Here is a 25,338-nt window from a genome sequence, read left to right as displayed (position 1 = left end):
CTATTCCTGTCTATTCAAGACTTTTGCATTAAGCATATAAAACCGCTTGTGAATGTAAAGCGGCAGAAATTAGTTAACAAGCGCACAGACGATTTGTGAAAGTTTAAGACAATTCAGAAGAAGAGAGACTAAATCTTAGCTCGAAATCACAAAAAGTGAAAGAAGAACTTTGTATTACGAATACTAGAAACAAATTAAAGTGCATTTTAAGGAAGTTTTTAATATAGACAGAAAAGTGAAAATTACAAAATGCCTGCCAGTGCCAAGGAAATAGCTGTCGGAATTGATTTAGGTACAACGTATTCCTGCGTCGGTGTATTCCAGCATGGCAAAGTGGAAATCATCGCCAACGACCAAGGTAACCGCACAACTCCAAGTTACGTTGCATTCACGGATTCTGAGAGACTCATAGGCGATGCTGCAAAAAACCAAGTTGCCTTAAATCCAAGTAACACAATTTTCGATGCTAAACGACTCATTGGAAGAAAATTCACTGATGACACTGTACAGAAGGATATGAAACACTGGCCTTTCAAAGTTATTAGTGATGGGGGCAAACCGAAAGTACAAGCCGAATATAAAAATGAAATGAAAATTTTCTCCCCAGAAGAAATCAGCTCCATGGTTTTGACCAAGATGAAAGAAACCGCCGAAGCCTATATGGGCCAGAAGATTAAATCTGCAGTTATTACTGTGCCTGCATATTTTAATGACTCTCAGAGACAGGCTACCAAAGATGCAGGCGCCATTGCCGGTCTCAATGTTTTGAGAATCATCAATGAACCAACTGCCGCAGCTTTAGCCTATGGATTAGACAAAAACCTAGCAGGAGAGAAAAACGTTTTGATATTTGATCTTGGAGGTGGAACCTTTGATGTGTCCATTTTAACCATTGATGAAGGGTCTTTGTTTGAAGTCAAATCTACGGCAGGAGATACCCATCTTGGAGGAGAAGATTTTGATCAGAGAATGGTACAGCATTTTATACAAGAATTCCAAAGAAAGTACAAAAAAGACATGTCCAAAAATTCCAGAGCTTTACGACGGCTGAGAACGAGCTGCGAAAGAGCTAAACGAACTCTTTCCAGCAGTGCTGAAGCCAGTATTGAGATAGATTCACTGTTTGAAGGAATTGACTTTTACACAAAGATTTCGCGAGCAAGATTTGAAGACTTGTGCTCTGACTTGTTCCGTGGCACTATGGAACCAGTGGAGAAAGCTTTGAATGATGCAAAATTGGATAAATCCAAAATTCACGAAGTTGTGCTGGTTGGAGGATCTACCAGAATCCCTAAGATTCAGAAACTTCTCCAAGATTTTATGAATGGAAAAGAATTGAACAAATCTATCAATCCCGATGAAGCTGTAGCATATGGTGCTGCTGTCCAAGCGGCTATCCTAACCGGTGACACTAGTGATGCTATCAAAGATGTACTGTTGGTCGATGTGGCACCTCTTTCCCTTGGAATTGAAACAGCTGGTGGAGTCATGACGAAACTTATTGAACGCAATACCAGAATCCCTGCAAAAGCTAGCAACACCTTTACAACTTATTCAGATAACCAGCCTGGTGTCTCTATTCAGGTATTTGAAGGTGAAAGAGCTATGACCAAAGACAACAACCAGTTAGGAAAATTTGAGCTCTCGGGAATTCCTCCAGCACCCAGAGGTGTTCCTCAGATTGATGTTACCTTTGACATTGATGCCAACGGAATCTTAAATGTGTCTGCAGTGGACAAGAGTACTGGTAAATCCAATAAAATCACCATTACAAATAATAAAGGAAGATTAAGTCGGGAGGAGATTGAACGAATGGTAAACGAAGCTGAGAAATACAAGGACGAAGATGAAAAACAGAGAGCAAAAATGACTGCTAGAAATCAACTTGAATCCTATGTGTACTCTATTAAACAAGCTGTTGATGATGCGGGAGTTAAATTAGACTCCGGGGACAAAGACGCTGTTACAAAAGCTTGTGATGACACCATTAAATGGTTAGATCAAAACGCTTTAGCTGATGTGGATGAATATGACTATAAAAAAAATGAACTACAGAAAGTCTGTTCTCCTATCATGAGTAAATTACATGGCCAGAGTGCTGGTGGACAAGGTGGACAGGGACAGCACCAATCTGGTGGTGGTCAGGGACCTACAGTTGAAGAAGTGGACTAAGTGCTCGAACGCCTTTATAAACAAATTATGTGTGTATCGTGCCACTTCTTGTCCTATTTGTGATATAGTATGCTTTCATGCCCGATCTGTTTTATACTCAGTATTAAAATTACAAACTTGACTTATTTTGTCAATAAACCTTATGTGATCGTGAAAACAAACAGGATATGAATTTTGCTCATTTTATTATTTCAATGGTAATGAAGGACTTTACCAGTATGTATTGTATGGACTGAGACTGTTGCAATGTATATAGTTTAGTTTTTGTTCAATGTTCGATCGTTGCGGTTGTTAATTCAAAGTAATTCAATTGTGAATGTTACCGTGTATATAGTTATTGTTTGTTCAATGTTGGATCATTGTTATTGTTAATTTAAAGTTTAACTGAAAAGTTGTAAAAACTATGTATGTCAAGATCTGACATTTAATCCTTTGATTTTGTGCCTAGCAAATTGTTACAATAAAATGGATTAATTACAAAATAACTGTTTTTTGACCAATTTCGCCAGTATTTACCTGCATCCATAGGCAAAGAGAGAAATGGGGTTTAATGTGCACTTGACACAAACTAGACTAGGTGAAGGGTCTTAATCCCTGGGAGAGGATCACAGAAAAGTTTGGATGGCAACCCTACTCTTTGTCACGTTCCAGCTTGGGGTTGAAACCACACCGCTTGACTTAATAATGACAGATCTTACGATTATTGAACATGCCCCCCCCCCCCCCAGGAAAGAAAGAAAAGGATGTAAGTGGTGAATGACATTAGGCCTATCTACTTAATATCAATGAGGATAAACATTTTGATGCGGAACATACTTATCCCCCAACTTCTCTCAATTAATCCAACCCCTCCCTCATCCCTTACCCCCTGCAGACAGCACGTTAAAAATCCCTTTACAGCTGGAATTCAAAATAAGTGTAGATAATTCCCCACAACCAGGCATCAGAGCAAATTTTCCAGTCATAGACACACTGCATGGCATAGTCTATGCCTGTTTTCATTTTTTCTAATTGGTGCGACTATTAAGATGTGAAACCCTATTTAATTTCATCTAGCCAAACGTTTAATGATGGACAAAAAAGGTCTGTCAATTGGATGTTGTGTGTGGTGAGGTTCTCCTGCACTTACTTTTCATTATAACATACGTTATTCAATTGTAATCGCAATAAACTAATGAAAATAAGGTCCATAAAAATACAGTCAAACCGTAAGAATTGTCTGGAAGTGAAATGATCTGGAACACGATTTTTAGCCATACCAGTATCCGGAGTTGCTTCCCATACAATATTATTGCAGCAGTTTGCATGGGAGGTAACTCCTCCATGTCAAAGAGAAAATAAGGGCGTGGTTGAAGTTGTATCCACTCGAACTTGTATTGCATAATAAAAATAGTTAACAATTACACAAAGTTTGTGATGAAAGCCTTTAAGCCTGGCTCACACTACGCGACGACATTGGCGATTTCGGTCTCCGACGATGAAAAATCAAAAACTCGCGATTTTTCGTTTGATATGAACGCCCAAGTCGTCGCTTCGTCGGCAACAAATCGTATAATGTGCTCTACTCGGCCACAAGTTAAGCGACAACCATAAAAATAAATTCACCTATTAAACCAATCATTTTTGGTTATTCTTCTCAAGGGACATATCCACACACAAGGTTTCTCGGATTTTTTATCTGTTGCATATAAGTCAGTGGCTCGGGTAGTCTAATTTAGGCCTAACTAATTGAAATTAAGTTTGCAATTCTGGCACTTATTAAATGTGTGAGCTGTCGTATACATGGTAGGCCCAGTGGATTCTTCCGTTTGAATACCAATATACTTAATAATAATATAATCGTAGGATTCATAGATGGTACTTAGAATGAGCGTTTGGGGGAGGGGGCAGTACCTGTAGCAAGAAAATGGAGGGTGACGTTCAATCACTCTCCTGGGCTTATTGGTTGTCCCATCTCGGTTGTTTGTTTGGTAATGAGGATTAATTATATTTAGGATACTCTGGAATATTTCTGGACTCATGCTCACGTAGCCTATTTTCTATATATACAAGAGTCCCCAGATTTGAGCTCGTTACTTGAATTACTATAAACGCACTGCACTCCACCGGCGTTGAACTAAGAAGGCGATGTCGCCGCATGATCATCATGTAAGAAACAAAAGGTTATTAATTGAATTATTCAACGCGATGACGACTAAAATGCGTCGTGTAGTGTGCTCACTTCACTTATGTTGTGTCGCCAAACCCGTCGCTTAAGTTTTCGCATAGTGTGCGCCAGGCTTTAGTTTAGCCTACAGTTCAGTTCCTAATCGCAAAAGCACGCCGAATGGTTACAACTCATTCATTGCTTTCAAGCTGAATTGGTTTTTCCGCACTTCATACGATTAACCAGGCACGTGACCATGGGGGTCCAGGGAGGGTGGATATTTTTTTTTCTTCTACATTCATCGAATAAACAAATTTGCGAAGCGTTGCCGTAGTTTTGGCCCCACTCCATTCTAATGCTATCATGTGTTCACCTAATAAATGAGCAACAGTATTTTCTCAGAGCTTCTAATTTTATAGTGGGGTTGCTGCAGGGTGCCCGAATGGTTAACGGGTGTGCCTTTAATCATACTGTTGCACATTTTCTCAAAACAATGACACACACTGTGACACACATATTTTTTTTATTCAATTTCCTAAATTCCAAGACCAAATTTGTACAGGAAACTTTTGAAACTAGCGTCAATGTGTCATGCGAGGTCCGTGATCCGAAAAATCTCTATTTTATATAGTTTTAATTATATAAAATAGAGATTTTAAAAAACTTGTATTATGCAAGAGATAAATCTGCCTATTGCAGGTCTTTCTTTGGGCCTGAAAAGTTATCTAAATTATTAACTGGATATTAAATCAACTCTCGGTGCCATCGTTAGTCTGCGATATTTACTGGTTAGCATGCGCGCGCTGTATCATAAGATCTGGCATTGCGTCAATAGGCCCCGTTTCACGAAATTTTAACTAAGATAAAATCCAAATTTTAGTAATTTGATTGGATATATGTAGATTGATTTTAGTGCTAGCCAACAAAATTGAAGTATCTACTAAAATTTGGATTTTATCTTTAGTTACAATTTCGTGAAACAGGGCCCCGGGCAGTGTAATATTGGCATCACGTGTATTCTGTGGCAAACTTGTCCCCATAGCACACTGCATGCATATGTCCGTCTTCATTAAGCCTAACTCAAAATCATATTCCTGAATTTCGATTCCCGGGTTGTACGTGACAAGGAGTGGGGTCGCCTGCCCAACCTCGTGGGTTTTCTCCGGGTCCTCCGGTATCCTCCCACTGCTAAAGAACCCTACGCGCAAGCAAATTATTGAAATAAAATTGTACCATATGTTAGTTCCGAAATTACCTGGTTTGTGTCGAGTGGACGTTAAACCCCATCTCTCTCTCTCTCTCTCTCTCTCTCTCTCTCTCTTATATTCCTGAAGCAATGGCCGGAGAAATCCCTCTCTGGCTATTGCTGGATTGACTTATGATACTCGAGCTTTTGGGGGAATGTGTCTATTCTTCCCGTTCAAATCAAATCTCTCCTAAGTAAAGCAACATGACAGCCCTTCGTTTAATCTGGGGTCTTCCCTAAAACTTTGGACAGTAATTTAAGGTATTAAAAACGGTGAAAGTATTGTTCGTCTCCAAAGAGTATTGTTTACGTTGTAACCGTTAATGGCCTCGTTTGTCACGCAATTAGTTTTTCTGCAATATTTTGCTATGTACTGTTATTTGCTCGTAAAAATTTCATGATTCATGACGTAACATTATGTAAACAATCTGGAGCTCTGTTTAAACCCAAATGACATTGTTACGCAGTTAGGCATTGGTTGTTAATCGGACTAATTTGGAACAGAAATTTGCTTTCATTACAGCAGTGCTTCAGTGGGATAAGGTCTAATGAAACGAAACACTGCGAAGTGTATGGCTCAAAACCCACCGTTTGTTAGGTCGCAGACCAGCCGCAAGTAACTGGGTGAACATTTTGTATGCGCAGGGTCAATAGTCTCTACGGCCAGTCTGTGATCTTCTACGGTGCTGAACACACCCAAGTAGCACGTAGGGGGGGGGGGGCTAGTCGTTAGCTTAGTAGGTGCAGACATGGAAGGCGTTAAACCAGTGGTTCTCAACCTTTTTTTTGCCAACGGCACACTTTGGAACACATGAAAAAATAGCAAAATAAAAACAGAGAGAGGCTAATCATAGACATATATAATGACTCAAACTAAATAAAGAAAAACACAGCTTATCAGTGTACACCAGTGAATACTCATTGGGATCACGTGGTTTTCGCATTTTCTTAGTGTGACGTTCAAAATTTCGCGGCAGACTTAGGCAGATCTCGCGGCACACTGGTTGAGACTCACTGCGTTAAACTCAGTTTTATGCATCGCTTTAAACATACATTATGCAAGAGCCAAATCTGCCTATTACAAGTCTTTATTTAGGCTTCATATGTTATAGAAATTTTTAATTAGACCTTTATTTACATGCCAAGCTCAAAATCAACTCTGTAGACCCGCGGATGGCTTGGATACAGCTTGGATTTAAACAGTCGTCCATTTAAAATAAAATCAAGAAATGGCCGACCAAGCTAACGTTTACCGTTAGTCACTGATGTCAGTACCGGAAACTGGTGATGAAAGGCCTGCCAAGCGACGGTACCATAGCCACTGAGAATGTTACTTGATAATCGAGAATATGTGGGTAGAGTTATCGTCTGTCAATCAAGCGATCGGCAATTTTCGTAGACGGTGCGGGCTCAGTTGATGCCTATTTCTAGTCCAAACTACCACAACTCCGTTCAGAATAAAGTAATTTGACTGAAATTGTAATATTTTATTTTTTATCATCTATTTTTTAATTATTATAGCAAGAATTGCCAACTCTTTATTAAACTCTCAACTATCTTTAAAATGAAATGAAATGAAATGGGGTTTAACGTCCTACTGTTCTGCTCCTATGCTGGGCTAATGAAGACGGGCATACGCCATACAGTGTGCTATGAGGGAAATTTTGCCCGAGCAGCGGCACTATCGCCAAGGGATCTTTTACGTGCATTCCAATGTATACACAGGACCTCGGTTTTTCGTCTCATCCGAAGGACTAGAGAGCTATTCTTGTCAGGCCCTCCGCTCTGCATCACAGACAAGGGGGGATCACGCCGGAAAATCTGGATGAACTTTCTCGGCCAATGCATGGATCGAACACCCGACCACCAGGCTAGCGAACCAGCGTCTTACCCACTTAGCCACGTCATTCCCTTTAACTATCTTTAAAGTATTCCCTAAACTCGTACCCTGTAAAATCCGGGACTGTCTCTTTAATCCAACGATGAAATCAATGTTAAGAAACGGCCCATTTTGTGTCTAGTATATTAAATCAAAATCAAAGAAGATCCGTTCCATCAGTAAATTTTAATATTTTTATAACCGTACGTGTAAACGCAATAGAAGAAAAATAGCGAGCTAGTAAATGAAAATATTCCCACAACAATGTGTTCGCTATGAGAAACCCTAAAATGAAAGGTGGCGTCGGGTTTAAGCATACCTTGCCTCGTGTACAACACCGGTAGCTACCTATAGCTAAATATAGAGTTATCTGTTTCTGTCTACTGTAGTTGTTCGTTAATTATGGGGTCAAGGCTAATGACAAGAAATATGCGATAAATAAGCTTTCTTTAGAAACGTGTTTTTAAAGAAGGTCTATTTTGTGCATCTAGAGTTCACCTCGAAGTAACATTTTAGGATGTCTACGTATAATTTAGAAATAATTTGGAAAGCTTGAGATAGAGGGTGGTGTTAGAACTGTTCTACGCGACCCAGGCTGCAGTCATGGGCTCTTTTACGTGCACACCAATGTGTACATGGGACTTCAGTTGTTCGTACCATCCGAACTACTAGACACTGCTGTTCCTTGCCAGACTCTCCGTCCTGCACCACTGCTACATGTTAAGCGGAAACCACAGTGGTTGGTTAGAATAACCGAAATGTGCATTACACGGACATGAAGATTCTAGTCTAAATAATGTTATTCCCCATTGCTACTCTGTCGTGTTTTATGTGGGTCTAAAATAGTGTGGTACTTTTCAGTGTAACCATTTTCTAAAAACGACGTCAAATCATGCGCATCATTTCATAAAAATTCATGGGTTCCAATACGGAAATTGAGGAACTCGGAAAGTCAGTGATTCGATCCAAAGAAAAGCGCGAATGAATTATCAGATAATTTTTTCCCCCAACAAATCTGTCTAGACTACGTCATCTCTCATTCGTTCAGTAAAACCGGCTTACACTTCTATACATTTTCATTTATATATTATCCCAAATTTACCGTTATAAAACAGTCGCGTGTCAGTGATGACTCGTGTTGGTCGTGCGATCATTTGATGCCCGCGCGCACCTGCAATTCTGTCTTTGTTTACAGAGGGCGCTCCGCCGGAACTGGATTTTTGTTCAGTAGTAACCCAACATGGCGAATAGCCATGACTGGAATATTCATTCTGTGTGTTTATTTTGGATTTTTACGTTATTGTCTAGTGATTCGCATGGAAAAAGGACACAGACATGTAAGTATATTAATTTTCTTAACCCCCTGTATATTTTTCTCATAAGCATAACCATTAGTTTCACTTCAGTGCATTTTATGATCTCGGCTTCACTGAAGCGCGCAAACACAAGACTCAGTGAACGAGACCCGTTGTACGTAGCACGCGTCAAATCATTTCATCTAAAGCCCTGCTAATATCAGTTTGCTTTGAGTTCTTTTATTGCAATTTTACGACGAAATAATAAAGCCGTGGGTTTTATGCAACCGAATGCAAAAGAAATAAAGACGAAGAACATAATCAAACGTAAAATTACGCTTGCAATGTAATCTAACAAAATACGTCTGCCTGTCGCTTCGCATTTATCGAGCGATTTTTGTCGTGTCTTTCATTCGATGATTAAATTTCTCGTAAAACGGTTGACACTGTCACAGTCACTCGATCCACAGTGTTGGAGCTTGTTATTTTTTTGTATTCGGCATTCATTTTGTGGGTCATTTTGCGCTGATGATTTTAATACGATAAATAATTGCAACTTTGTACCTCATAGTGCTCAGTTGCTGTGCGGTATATTTAACTCCGCTGGCATGATATTGGCCCCTTTAACAGGACTGTTACGGTATACCACTTTTACTAAAATACACTAATGACTTATTCATTGCATTAAATCTACACATAATTATTACAAATTACAATAGATGAATACAAATGATAATAAAAATACATGTTCACAAATAAATTATTCAGGATATTTAAATTAATAATTGTCGTTATTTCCAATAAACCAAATCATCTACAAATGAGACAAACATCTGTTGAAAGATCAATATATATAGTCTAAATTCTAGTTCAGTCCTGTATATTTTTAAAAATAACATTTCAATAATTGGCATTATATATATTTCATTAAAAGTTGGCTTGCGTGTAAGAGCATACTACTACTAGACAAGAAATGGTGATCAAAGATTAATAATTTTTATCATACAGTTGATCTGGTTTGTAATTTGTGTAAGGAACATTCAGTAATTAGCATTACATATTTCATTAAAAGTATTAGACATCTATTTCATAAATTCATTTATTAAAAGTAAATGGATACAAGACAAGAATTGATTTGTCATCGTGATAAAAATGATTACATACAATTCTATAGCATATCCAATTTCTGATTAATGTGTAAGATATATGTACATTTAGTAATTGGCATTATTTCATTAAAAGTATTTGATGAAGGAAAGTAGTATATTAGACCTCATTATGACTCCACCATTGTTCAATTTAGTAAGCCCTCCCAAGAGAAATGGCATCTATTATCCTATTCGGAAATAGCCCATGCCGTGCACCCTCCAAAAAAGCCAATCAAATCATTTAGAAGGCTGATATGTAACGATAAAAATAATTGGGCTTTCCATGACTGATCCCGACTGAGACATAAATGATATGTCACGTTGGATAATATTTGAACCTTTTTAAATCGAAATGGATTCACACTTAAGAACTTTTGCAATGAACGGCGGCTGTACAATTTCACAAGATTTAGTCCCGAAGGGTTCCCACATTCTTTATATTTATATCTCATTTCATTCATTAACAGTATTAAAGGTAAACACATACATTGACATTAAAGATACCTTCCCGTATACAAACTGGGTGATTTGATGATATATTTGGATTAAAACTAAAAACATATTCAAACTAATCAATGTGTCAAAATTTTGCTTCAAATCCTTCTCAAAACATTGTATACACCAGGGAATACCCCTGCTATAAAAAATCGATTAAAAGAAGTTATGTTTGTGTCAAGTGACTTCGGTGACGGGGTAACTACATATGTAGCAACGTATGCAAAGCTGGAGGAGAATTCATTGCATATACAAGACGATGTTGTCTTTAAGCGCTGTTCATTTATCATAAATAAATATCCAAGCCTAATTAAATTTCCATTGTTTTTATCTCAGAAACTGTTGTACGTTTAAGCCCATCATCAAATTTATCAACATATACATTGTACATCAAGAGCTTACTAACGCTGAGAGATGAAGACAATCTTCGTGTGCTACCTTTGACGTCACTTGAGCAACCATCCCTAATCGCTGGGTTTCCGGTTAGGAAAACCTTTGCGTTTTGTCCCGTATGCGCTCCACGGGTGTTTTTCAGGGAATCCAGTATTTTTCTAATAAGATTAGATGTTTCTACTTTCCATATATGCCATAACTGCCATACTTTTATTGGAAATAACCACAGGGCCCTTATTCACGAAAACTTAAACTAAGTTACAACCAAAATTTTAAGAAATACTGCAACTTCATTGGATATATGCAAATTGATTTTACTGGTCAGCCAATCGAATTGCAGTATTTCTTAAAATTTCGATTGTATCTTAGTTTAAGTTTTTGTGAATAAGGGCCCTGGATAAATACTTTTGTTGGAAAGTATCTTTAATAAGAGAAGAAATGATGTGGCTTGATCATCAAAAAATATTACACATAATTCTATCTGCTTTCCAATTAGATTAAAGCACATTTATAGGATAGATTTGATCAATAATTAGAAATCGGATGTGTTTTTACGATACCATGTTAATTTCCTGTATGGTATCATGTTATACCTGTAGCATCTGTCCCTTGTATTGTTTTGTAGCTTTGTCATCTTAATCCCCCCCTTATCACAGGTACTAATCAGATCTAATGTGTTTGTCTTCTCAGCATTATCTTGATTAGAATTATGACCCGATATAAATCATCAGGTGTAGGGGTTGATTAAAGGGGTAATTTTAGATTCTACTGCTGGTCATAATAAGATGTATCCTAGGCCTTGGCTTCATAATGGGACCGAGATATAGTTTTTGTCCTGATTTTCGAGAAATAAAAGTTGGAATTAATTTTCTAGATGTTGGGACTTATAGTATCCATATTATACATGTACATCACCAGGGGTGGATCCAGAGGGGAGGGGCGGGTGGGTCCAATCCCCACCTTGCTCAGCTACATAAAAAATAAACTGTTAAACAACACTTTATGAGAAAAGTGTTACCGTGGTGTGCTTTATCCTTTATCACCAGATGGTGGGATGGGATTGGCATTCAAAGCGCGAACTAATGATATAGACATGTGTGATATCACAATTAATGATTTGCATCAATGAAATTGAATCACAATGGGATCCTATTAATTTATTATGATAATTGACATCAAGATTTCTCTTTAAAAAGCTCATTGTGTACAAATGTATATATGCCTGCATTGTCATTTGTCAACAATGAAATTTCCTTAACAGGAGCCTTGCTGCAAAAATTCCTGGATCCGTCCCTGAGCACTTTAAACTTTACTTTGTGGCATAAATGATATTTTTGATTTTAAATTGTTTGTGAGCACTGAAAATATAAAATTCAAAGCAGTATATTTTGGGGGGTTTTCACATGCATTTATTTCCTTAGAACACTACCAGCACTAAAGTACCTTTATTGTAGGGAGAGTAACAGATTTCAGTAAAAAATATTTCAGAAACACAAAAGCTAATTTTAGTTTTAAACTGAATTTTACTCTGTCAGTTTCAATTTTTTTTTTATCTAATTGAAATTGTAAATGCATATGTATACATTAAAGTAGCATCCTGGTTTGGAAATGCCATGGTTTTATTCCTGGATTTCCCCAATAGAATAGTTTTGTTTTCTATTATTACAATTACATGTAGATCAATTCTGAAATGTCAGGGCCATGACAAAGATAAATGATGTTATCTAAACTAGCAGATGTTTTTTTGTTCATGAAAAATTTATATTATATTGAAACTGGGATGTATAAATGGTACATGTATTTAAAAGTACTTTACTCTATGTTAGTCCCAAAATAACCTATTCCCTTTGAGTGGAATTTAATCTCTATTTCTATCTGTTTCTTAATCGCTTTCTGGTTAACAATGAGTAAAGGGATTATGTTAAGGATTATCCTAAGTAAAGGTTGACATCTCAGGTGATGTAATTGACACCTGGATTGATGAAATGTCTAATCAGTAATTATTACACCTTTGATTGAATCAGCAACCTTTCAACTCTGAGTTGTGATTACTTATCTCTTCTTATGTAACAGGCTTAATATCTATTGTTCTATCTACATTAGCAGGCCTGGAAATATTGATTTTACTTGACATGTATTAAAACTATCAACACAGATGAATCATTTCCGACAAAGTCTTAATTTATGTTAAAGGAGCTAAATCTCTATTCTTTGGCACCTAAAAATGGACACAAATGGTTCGCAATATATATAATAATGTAATATGAATGTATAAATTGATTTACATTCAATTGTTTCTGTTTTTACTGTAATTTCTAATCAGTTACGGTTAGCTAAATACGCGAAGAGTCCAAATTGAATGTCTTGTCTATGATATCACCTTAGGTGGAAGTGGACGTAAAACTCTAGAAACGAATGAACGAAATTGAATGTCAGTCTTTGGCGTCTGGTTATTCCCATCCACACTGGTAGTATTCTCCTGTGGGATATGTTTAGCACCATTCATCAAGTCACTTCAGTACAAATATCAGTATAATAAAAGTCTGTGTGCGTATGAAATTTAAGCACCAAAATCTAGAGGAATAGTGTATTTACCTTGTCTCCTAATTTCCGCGCAAAATAATGAGTAGTTTGGATGAAAATATCAAAACCACTTATCCGGGCACGTAACCCTTTTAAAATTTCCGATCAAGTTTTTCATTGGGTGACCTAATAATGTATTGAGTTCCTTTAGAGGACTATACAGTGAATGACATACTTGATAACAAAAGGTAAATTTCACCTACACATTATTTTTATAAAATAAGTGTCTGGATAAAACCAAACTTTTATTTTATAAAAAATAATGTGTATCATACAGCTTGGGACACCAGTCTCCATTTCCAGATGAAGACTGACAGGTTTAAGTTGTTTGAAAACGTATCACGTATATTGAGTTAGTTGCTCTCTCGAGATTGGCCCTTTAATGTCCTGCGTTTCTGCACCAGCTAGGCTAAAGAAGACATATTGTTTTCCTACCTGTAAATACACGAGAAGTCGTACCAGGTGTTCTAGAGAGTAGGTTCATGTGAAGCTACATGTACATGTAAATAACCAACACCTTAGATCAAATGTTGCACATCAATCAAGAGATAACAGAACTTCTTTAATAGAAAAACGTCCATTGCTGCCAATCTGAGATCATGTACCACGACAATAATAAAAAAAAATGTTATTCCTCAAACCAAGTCTGTCAATCAGTTTTATAGATAAATATTATTGAATGAGCTTATATCAAGACGATTTATGTGTTTTGGTGAAGCCCTTGTATTACATAAATATTATTACACTATAAATAATGATTTTTAATGTGCTTTCTTGCCATTGTTATTGACAGGTTCAATGAGATTATTTATAGTATTTAGTGTAGCATGTGTTAGTTTATTATAGGAATATTATTGCTATGTAATTATTAGTAATGATTGACACATTGTAAACTATTTTTTATTTTGTAGTTTTTTGCGTGTTTTATGTGTTTTTTACGAGGTTTACATGAATATGACATCTGTATGCTGACATTGTTACTTAATTTATGACTTTATTACATCAACTCCTGTCACCTTTTAATGCCATAATAGAAAAACTGTATTAGAGCTTAGAAATTGTTTATAAAAATGAAATGACATGGGGTTTAACGTCCTACTATTCTGCTCCAAACTGGGCTAATGAAGACGGGCATATGTCATACAGTGTGCTATGAGGGAAATTTTGCCCTGACAATGGCACTACGGCCTACTCTTATATCGAATTCTAACTGTCAAGGGATCTTATATGTGCATGCCAATGTGTACACAGGACCTCGGTTTTTGGTCCCATCCGAATGACTAGACAGCTGTCCTTGTCAGGTAAAATTGTTTATAGAAATGAGAATATATAGTAGAAATATTGACACACAAAAGCAAGCTTGTTAATACATGTCATGTGAATATGGAAACAACACTAGCAAAATATTAGTAGGCTATTTCAGAGAAATGGCTCTAGAGGTTTTATGGGGCTGTATTTTTGGGAGTTTAACAGTATTTTATTCAAGAGAAGATGAGTATTTACAATTTATCAGTTGGAAGAATACAAAAGAAAATTATGCAAAAATTACTGATATAAAACTGTTTCTGTAATTTCTTTTTTACCTTTATGTACTTATACCTGTACATGTAGATATATGTGTATAATAGATTCTTGTATATTGAATTTTTGTGCATAAATAGATGATTAAGTGTGTATTACGGCTTTGTATATTGAGTGTAAATTAATAAGTGGGCTGTAATCCAGTTGATTATGATTGATGGGATGTGGAGTATATGTATGTTCTTGTGTATTAACAGCTAACACATACACCGGGAGTACTATAATATATTAGTTGTATGATGTATATTACTGTACATGTGTGTTAATATGTTTTGGTTTTATATAGTCTTTATATAGTATATATAATTTGTATTAATTCTGTATGTATGTACATTAGCTAAGCTGTATACATAGTTACATGTACACACTATATATTACATTATACTTTGATAATTGACAGCTAGAGGAGACATTGAAGGCCATGTTCCTTGGCAATCCTCTGAAAGGCTTTGGTTTCCTTAATCTATTTAAGAACTGTAAATGTAATCATTTTAATGAAATAGAAATATATTGAGTTAGTCTCAAAATGACCATTTATTGGTTATTTCCACTGCTATATGTGTACGATGTATGTACATGTACATGAATCAAACAAACCCAGACTTCATTTCAGTAGTTGGTGCTGAAACGTAGGATGTTAAAACCCCATTTCATTTGATTTTTAGAACAATATAATTGAAAAACCAGTTTAGATAAATAAAACTAGTAGGTGTATCAACATTTCATTTTATTTTTAGAACAATAAAATTGAAAAACCAGTTTGGACAAATAAACCTAGTAGGTGTTGATTTGAATGATATTTTATTGAACAAGTGTATATTAGAATGTCTGGTATGTAATGAGTTAATCTAGAGAAGGTAGAAGGGTTTATAGGTTGTTGTTGTATAGAACTAGTCTCTAGAGTATATATTATAGAATGGAATGAGTTAATGCCACATGATACCAGATGGTGTGTAGAAGATCTATAAAACTACATGGTATGCATCTCTCACTGATACATGTAGTTATTGTTTCTAGCATGTTTTACTGGGATTGCAAGGGTTGTATTTATGTTCAAGGGACAATATTCTTGTACTCACTATCATGCTAGGGCACTATTCATGTACACTTTTTTGTGCTAGGGCACTATTCATGTACAGTACTCTATATTGCGCAAGGACACTATTTGTGTACTCTTTTTATTTGTGCTAGGGAACAACTCTTGTGTTTGTGTTGCGCCAATGCAGTATTAAAATGCCTGCACATGCCAAGACAATATTCATCTACATGTACAAGGCAGTATTCTTTTTTATTGGGCTATTTTACAATATTAATTTAAATCTTTTAGACAATCTTAAACAGGACCTTGGTAATATTAAATGTTCTCATTGTTGACTAAAGGCTTCTAATCGTCACCCTCTGTATTCATCTGAATCATATAATACACAAACAAGTACCATACCATTTATCAAGGACAGTCCAATCTAAAGTCTCTTTTTATTACTAAATACTTTGTCAAGCGGTAAATGCAAAAATTTTTCTTTTGCTGAAATGATTTTTTTTTTTTAAATTTATGTAACACAGAATTCAATCTAACAAAAAGTTGTCAACTCCTGGATACTAGTTCTGTTGTTTCAGTTTGCCAGATTTTGAAGACATCTTTTCATTTTCTGCTCTTAAAATAAGCTTTAATGACCACATATTTTCAGAAGAGTTGGCACCAACATTCATTCTCTGATATAACAGTGAGACCCTTGAAAAAAATAAACATTTTAACTCATTTTTAGAACAAAATTATTCATCGTGTACTTGACCGATATTATTATGAAATTTCACAAAAAAAGTCTTGGAATTGGTATTAGGGGCAATCAGGCCACATTTAAATGTGTATGTAGCTTGTTGAAAGAAGATCCTACATGTATAAGATAGCCCTAGAAACAGACAAGGAAATAATAACTCTAGTATTACCTGTCAAAATGTCATGCACTAATGAAGTACCCGACATTTTGAATTCTGTGCCAGACATGTATTAAGACAAATCAGTGCCTGACATACAGTGTAACCTGAATTGCTGCCTGACAATACTACTACTACCTTGGTTTTTTAATGTCTGCTTCCACATAAATTAGGGGGGTTGGATGGCTTAGTGGTTAGCACGTGCGCGCTGTATCATTCAGTCTGTCATTGAGTCAACTGGCGTGGTTTCGAATCCCCGGTTGTACGTGACAAGGAGTAGGGTCGTCTGTCCAACCTCGTGGGTTTTCTCCGGGTCCTCCGGTTTCCTCCCACTGCTAAAGACCCCTACGCGCAAGCGAATTATGGAAATAAAATTGAACCATATGTTAGTCCCAAAATGACCTAGTTTGTGTCGAGTGGACGTTAAACCCCTATTCTCTCTCTCTCCCACATAAATTAGTGATATCGCAGACAAGGCGTAGGAGAGTCAAAGCTTCCTGTATTTTTAGCATGTGATTTTGCAATGATTCCATTTGCGGCCTTCGGCCATGGATTGGTTTACTTGGAAGTTCTTCCCTTTATTAAATAAAAAAAAAACACATCGTTTGGTAGCGATCTTTTTGGATTTAGTGTTTAGGTGCCAGGCCTGTTTGATCGTAACCTCCCTATTGACACTTAAATCACTGATTAGTAAACTTTTATTAACACTGATGATTACAGAGAGGCCGATGCCATGTTCTCTTCACAAACCCTCTAGGCGGAAGTGGCTCTTCCTGCCCTGAACACTGTGCATGCACAAATACATATTTATATACGGTAAGTAACAGTAAATATTATGATTACAATAAAGGTTAACACCCCCCATACTTCACTATCCTATGCCTGACAATGACGGTGACAAGTGCTTTATTTTGAGGCTTGCCTAAAGATCCCCAGAACTAGGCTGTGTTTCACGATAGTATCAAGTAAAATTGGCTCTGCATAAAATCTGTTTTATCGATACTGTATGAACCTATCCATCCCGACAGCACATTTATTTCAACTACTGTAATAAACCTTTATCATTGCCTTATAAAACTATATTAGATTCCTATACCCCGTAAAAAGATATTGTCAGTTCGATTATTAATCTAGAAAAATCTGTATTCTTTTCCCCCGAATAGATATATATTATGAGACAATCTATATATTTATATCCTAAGAAAGGTCAGCTGTTTTTATGTAGAGATTATGTGGATTGATAACAAATCATTTTCTTACTACTGTAACAAGAGACTTGTGAATAAATATATAATATTCAATTTCTTACATTTCAAGGTTAGGTTTAGTTTTATTAATATGTCCGTCAGATTTAGGCAATGAATGAAATGGGGTTTAATCTCCTACTGGGCATATGAAGACGGACATACACCATGCAGTATCCTATTAGGGAATTTTGCCTGGACAGCAGTGCTATGGCCCACTCTTATTTCGAATTTCAACTGACAAGGGATCTTTAACGTGCATACCAATGAGTACAGGATATACATTGTAGGGTACCTGTCACAGACTTTGTCAAATACAAATTAACACAGACTTTGTCAAGTACAAATTAACACAGACTTTGTCAAGTACAAATTATCACCACAACCTTTTCATTTTTATGCTCTTTGCTTTGTGAAAAGAAATAGGCTATTGTACTTTATTTTATTGCTGTACTGTTACATGTATGTATGAGCATGAATTGGTTTACGGAAATGAATTAAAGTTGTATAAAATAAAGCCATGACGACCACTTTGCACAAAAAGGTTTAGATCCATTACCCAACATGGTCTCCTAGTGGAGAAACTAAACCTACATGTAGTACAGACAGAACTCGCCTCATTGGGGGTAATTTGTCAAACAGCCATATAAATACCATTGACATGAAGAAAGTGGGAAAGTGGGACTAGCAACCAAAAATTCAGGCAAGGCACTTTCAAAAATTAGGGCAATCATTGCATTTCTATCCATGTCACTGAATACATTTTGCACATGAATCAAACGTGAGTCTTCAATATTCCAATTATCAATATTGATCTTCTGCGGAAAATTGTGAAAGTCACTTTTTGGTATTATATTTGTCTAAATTAGTGCCCGACTGATAGTCGTGAAAAAAATAGAGGAATTCAGGAAATCCCCCCCCCCCAAACAACCCTATTGTTTTGAGATTTATTCTACATCTAACCACAACACTAGTAAAACATGAACCCTGTAACTGTGCTACAACTTGATACAACCTCATACTTTTAAACTATTCTGGGGTAATATTTGGGCAAATAATAGAGAAATCCAGGAACTCGACCCTTCCACATATAGGCCTTATCCAACCACAACTCAAGCAAAATATGAACCCAGGTACTGTAACTGCACTACAACCTCATACCTTTAAACCATAAACAATTGTTGGCTTAGTATCTGTTATCAAATAAAATAAGGATTTGTCAATAGTAACCATTAAAAGGATTTTGGTGGGTAACAATGGCCCCTAGTGTCCATATGGTCAAATGATCAGTGAGGCATGACAAGAGGTCCTTCAGCAACAATAGGACTGATAAGGAGGGCTATCCCTTCAATGAAAAAAGGGAACTGAAACTTGTCAACGAGATAATAGGGAGTGAGTAAGAGAAGTCTGGTGTCAGGAGATAATGAACTCATTATTGACTATCTTCACATCTAAAGAAATAACAAATCCATACCTTAGTCTTCTTATTGAATTCCGCAAGTCACCTCTTATTTCATCAAAAACATGCTTTCAAATGGGTTTAGAGAATTTGAGTCTTAGGAGATCTATTTTTCACGATAAATATCTTTAGATGCTGCAGGAGATTAATGTATGGAGACTTCAGACTTGTAGTGTGTACATCTTAATATATTAGAATTAAAGGGACAGACTGTTGAATCATTGAATCATGTGAGCTGTTACAATGTATGTAGTGTAGAAAATCAACCACAAAAAAAATATGAAACAATAAAAGATAGAATTTTTATATGTTTGAATTACACGTCGGTTATAGGGCTCTATGATGTAATGTAGTAAATAGGATAGCTGCTGAAATCTTTTAATTCGATTGGCTTCTTTTTAATCCGTTTCAGTCCAGTTCCGGGGGATTTTCGGCTTCTGTTTTATCTTATTGATTCCAGTTCAGAAGATAATCCCTGTTAATGTTTTGTTTTCTTAATTAAATGCTAAATAAGCAATGTGAGTACATTTTAACATGGACTATCTTATTAGGTTTGAATTTATACAGAGTGGTTTTATTTTTTAAAATAAATTCCGAACGTGGAATATATTATTAAATTTTATTGAAATTTGTAAGGCACTGGATTGTTGACACCTGAAGGTCAAGGTTCGATACAGGTGGCTAAGTGAGTAAGATGCTGCTGGCTTGCTAGCCTGGAGTTTGCTGATTTGATCCTGGTGTTGGCAGAGAAAGATCATTGAGATTTTCCAGCATGGTTTCCCCTTGTCTGTGGTACAGAATGGAGTTCCTGACAAGGACAGTCAGGTGTCTAGTCAATTGGATGGGACAAAAAAACGAGGTCCTGTGTACACATTGCTGTGCGTGTAAAAGATCTCTTGGCAGTTGGAATTCGATATAAGAGAAGGCAGTACCACCACTGTCAGTGCAAAATTTCCCTCATAGCACACTGCATGGCGTATGCCCGTGTTCATTAGCTCATTTCATTTTCCAATGTGGTTTTCCCTTGTTAGAGGCCTTGGTTAGGAACAGTGTCTAGTCGTTGCTGTATACACATGGTTGTGCATGTAAAAGAACCCTTGAAAGTTGTAATTCAAAATAAAAGTAGGTTGTACTACCGCTATCTGGGTAAAATTTCTCTTACAGCAAACGGTGAATGCTCGTCTTCATCAGTCCATCATGTTTATAAAATTGTGCGGGATGCCATAAAAAGCTCCTGATACCTTGAATATATGCAGTTTAAAAGTAAACAAAATCTGAAAGTAGTTTATTAATCTCAATATTTAGGAGAGCGATTTAGCTAATTTGCCGGAGTCTTTAATGACTCCTTCGAAGGAAAGCCGACGTGCGTCGAGATGAGCAGGAGTGAAAGCTCCCCTTAAACGTGAAGGACTGTTTCATTAGCCTGCATGATTGGTGCTGGACGTTAAACCCCTTTTCATTTCATTCCATTCTATATTGATAGACCTATTGATGTGTTAAGTGTATAAGATAATCTTTTAATGTATGTATGTTCTGTACATGTACATGTATGTGTAAACACACAATACAAGACATACTTATTTCAAATATTCACATAATATACACGTACCTATATTTATATTCAACATAATCATCTTCCTTTGATAATTTCTTCAAAACCCTAATTAAAAGAATATTTCAGAAATGATGTAAATGGTCATGCTCCCATTGAATAAAGATACATGTATCGAAGTGAACAAAAATTAAAGTATATTTTTTTTTATTTTGTTGATGAGGCAAAACCTGTTTAAACTTTCCATTTATTGATAGAAATTGTTTGTTCATTTGAATTCCGTGGCAAGGAATTTATTTTTATCACTCCCTTATATCATAACACATTCACAGACATGTTTGACAAATATATACTTTGTACTTGGATACGAAAAAGAAGAGAATTTGATTAATGAATTCCGTGAATTCTGAAATACCACGAGAAAAAAAAACGAAGAGGAGAAAAGTGATATTGTTGCATAAGAGGAGCTACGTGTAGCAAGTACATGTTGGTGCAAAATCGCGTCTGCCACATGAGAGCAAACCCCGAATGAGCGAAACATTTCTGACAAGTTACATTATAGATTCTTGTGAATAAAAGAAAAGTGAGGAGGCCCGACCCCATGGAGCATGGTCTGTTTGTACAGCAAGTATTTATCTAGTAAATTAAGGTAATGGAAGGATGGTTGAACATAAATCGCAGGCCGTGGAACAATGGACCCTCCAACATGGTGTTTCATACTGTTTGGTTTACTACTGGGGTTGACAGTAAATTGAGATAGGCCACCTTGATGTAAAATATGTTTCATGTACAGTCAAGGATTTGACATAATTTGTTTTTAACAAGAAAGAAATTTATTTCACAATTTTTTTTTTTATAACAAGAAAGAAATTTATTTCTCAATTTGTTGTTCTTTTCAAGAAAAATCAATCAATTTTTCAAAAAGTTATGTAATATACATTTGTACATACACTGACTGATAATAGGGAGTTATTTAATTTTAAATATGATATACATGTATGTTTATGAAATGTAGTTCACAAAGCATTCTCAGACTTATGTGAAGAATTTACTCAAAATTGTTCGCCTTATTTGAACTACAATTTACATGTAAAAATTGCCCTTTATAAAACTTTTGTTGTTTTAATGTATCAAATACATCAATAAAAAAACTATATGTAAAGTTTTGTGTTTCTGAGATATTTCTCATAAACAGTAATTGAAAGTTGAGTAAATTCTTAACTTAAGTCTGAGAATGCTTTGTGAACTCAAGGCCTGATTAAAATACTGTTATAGAACCATTGACATTATTTTAATTTGTTCATCTACCGTTTAAACAGCACAAAAGAAAGAAAAAATGCACGCTATTAGTCATGCTATAGACGATTGTTATTCAAATAAGAAGGCATGGTTAATTCTCAGTTTTATTTTATCATTTTCATACACAAGTCGTCAATCAGAGAATATTCACTTGAATTACATATTATTATTATTATTACAAAACATTGTATAGTGATTTGATGCACTTTAATGTACTTTACCTACAAGTCAATTTTAACAAAACATCTGGGAGAAAATTTGTAAATTGTATAATTTGTTCTGATCCTGTTTGTATATACGCGTATACCTGTATGTACACGAGTAAATGATGAGACCAGAATATAAATGACTAGGTTTAGTTTTACAAAGATCAGTACGTGTATGTATTTCCAAATAAACTATATTATATTGAAAGAGTGACAGGTTACTTACTAAAGCGACAATACAAACATAAAAAAAGTATCACGATACATCAATTCAGTGTTTCGCAATTCAACTATATATCGTGTCCGCACTAATGCAGGATGGAAGGCCTGCCAAGAAACAGCGTCCAGTAAATGTACATGTAGTTTGGATGGAATGGAAATCTGAGGTTCCATGTACACAGTGGTTTAAACTGTATTTTATTCAAGAGAAGATTAGAATTTACAATTTATCATTTTGAAAAAATGCTTATATAAAACATTTTCCATGGCATGCATGTAATAGAACCGTTTGGCAGATGTGCACGTACATGTAATTCAACAAAGTAAAATGTACATGTAGGTAAAATGTCCCTGATTGGCTTTTACCAGTCTTCATTAGCCCAGATTGGAGCAGAAAATAGAAATAAGACGTTAAACATTGTTATATTTTGTTTCATGTTTGGTGCATCAGTGCACATTTATCAGAACATGTGCAGATTTTGTATAACCAGCCTGTAGGGACATTTGAATGATGATCGAGAGTTTCCACTCTTCTACTGAAAATGGCAGTGATCAAAGTCGGAGAAGAATGCCACAAGGCGTGTTGGGGAAGGTAAAGGAATATAGCTTCTTAGCTAAAGAGTTGTTGTGTTTCCTGATAGTCACAGAGTCAAATAGCCACCAGGGAATTTTACCATTGTTTGTGTGTTTAAAGTATAAAGTGGTAGAAGCTGTAAACAAGCATCAGATGAAGGCTAGAAGATGATAAGCTAAATAAACCAAGAGACAGGCGTAAAGCTGAGATAAGCCAAATGTGCATTACTGCTACATGTATATCTGAGAGCCACTAATGGTCATCGACTCATCCTACATCAGCATCCTGTAGGCTAATTGCAGTCAGTTAGAATTCTTTCTTTGTATTATTGCAGAAAATGGAAATGAAATGAAATGAAATGGGGTTTAACTCCTACTGTTCTGCTCCTACTGGCCTAATGAAGACGGGCATACGCCATACGGTGTGCTATGAGGGAAATTTTGTCCGGGCAGCGGTGCTAGGGCCTACTCTTTTATCATATTTCAACTGCCAAGGCATCTTTTACGTGCACGCCAATGTGTACACAGGACCTCGGTTTTTCGTCCAATACAAACGACTATACGTTGTCCCTTGCCAGGCCCTCGGTCCTGCACCACTGACAATGATGAACCTTCTCGGACAACACAGGGATCCAAGACGGGACCTCCAGGTTAGCGAGTCAATGTCTTAATCACTGAGCCACTGCAGAAAATGAATTGTAAAGTTTGTCTCATATACATGTACATGTAGTTAAAGAATCTTCATTTTAAAAAAAAATATAATGGAGATTCCATAAAAAAAAAAAATCAGTGTGTATTGTCTTGAATAATACAAAAAAAGAACTTAACTACGCAATAGAGAGAAAAAGATCCTCTCGACACAAACTAGATCATGGTTCCATTCTATTTCAATAATTCATTTGCACTGTACTGTAGGGAGGGAACTGGAGGACCCAGAGAAAACCTATAAGGTTGAGCAGGCAACCCTGTTCCTTGTCACAGTGAGGCCTAGGATCAGAACCATACCATTTGACTCAATGACAAACCTAATGATCTAAATTGCATGCATTAGACTCCTTGACTACCCAACACCAACCTCTGGTTTAACAGACGGGGTTTGCAATGCATGAAATTTATAGAATAAATTTCAAATAAAATTTAATGTGTTAGGCAGAGCAATTTGCACCTTTTGATATGATGCAGTGCAGAAAGATGAATCATGATTCATCGATTCCTGTTTGTAACAAAAAATAAAAATATGCGGATGTCCTTTGTCTGCACTTCTACAGTAGTTGCACTTCTTTACAAGTTGAAAATCATTCAAGATTTTGCTTCATGTGGGTGGCTGGATTGCCGAATTGTTAGAGCGTGCGCTTTGTATCATAAGGTCTGTCATTGAGTCAACTGACATGGTTTCGTTTCCCCGGTTGTACGTGATGAGAAATAGGGTCGCCTGTCCAACCTCGTGTGTTTCCTCAGGGTCCTCCAGTTTCCTCCTACTGCTAAAGACCCCTAACCATATGTTAGTCCTGAAATTACCTAGTTTGTGTTAAGTGGACATTAAACCCTATTTCTCTCTCTCTCTCTCTCTCTCTCTTCTCTCTCCCTCTCATGTGAAAGTACACGAAAGTACAGGCCTACTGAAAGTTGAACAACAAGACATCCAAATAAAATTAAGGACAAACTGAGGTAGGGAGAAGTGATAGGGAGAAAATGTATCTAGTAAAAGATTGTACTTGAATGTTATCTGAATGGAGAGAGAGTAAATGAAGTTATGTTTTTATGTGTGTTATTAGTAGACTGGAAAATTCAGTTGGAGATACATGTATAAAAGATTTGGTCATGGTTGTGTTCATACTGGTGTTTGTATGAGTGTATTAGGTTACATGGTATGGATGAAATGAAATGAAATGGAGTTTGACATCCTACTTTTG

The 25,338-nt window shown here is 36.2% G+C and overlaps 2 protein-coding genes across 2 annotated transcripts in view; both read left to right on the top strand.

The window, feature by feature from the left end:
* Positions 1-61: 61 nt before the first annotated feature.
* Positions 62-2,657, top strand: LOC126816856 (heat shock protein 70 B2). Its single transcript, XM_050543633.2, has one exon. The coding sequence runs from the start codon at positions 250-252 to the stop codon at positions 2,170-2,172; it is 1,923 nt and encodes a 640-aa protein (XP_050399590.2). The 5' UTR covers positions 62-249; the 3' UTR covers positions 2,173-2,657.
* A 6,029-nt stretch (positions 2,658-8,686) lies between these two features.
* Positions 8,687-25,338, top strand: part of LOC126816865 (uncharacterized) — a 116,027-nt gene continuing 99,375 nt past the window's right edge. Inside the window, exon 1 of the mRNA XM_050543655.2 lies at positions 8,687-8,780. The gene's annotated coding sequence lies outside the window, so the exon portion shown is untranslated. The remainder of the gene's footprint in view (positions 8,781-25,338) is intronic.

The sequence above is a fragment of the Patella vulgata genome, chromosome 3, assembly GCF_932274485.2.
Source record: "Patella vulgata chromosome 3, xgPatVulg1.2, whole genome shotgun sequence".
Classification (NCBI taxonomy): Eukaryota; Metazoa; Mollusca; class Gastropoda; family Patellidae; genus Patella; species Patella vulgata.
Note: the sequence above shows the minus strand (reverse complement) of the source record. Positions and strands in the feature narration are given on the sequence as shown.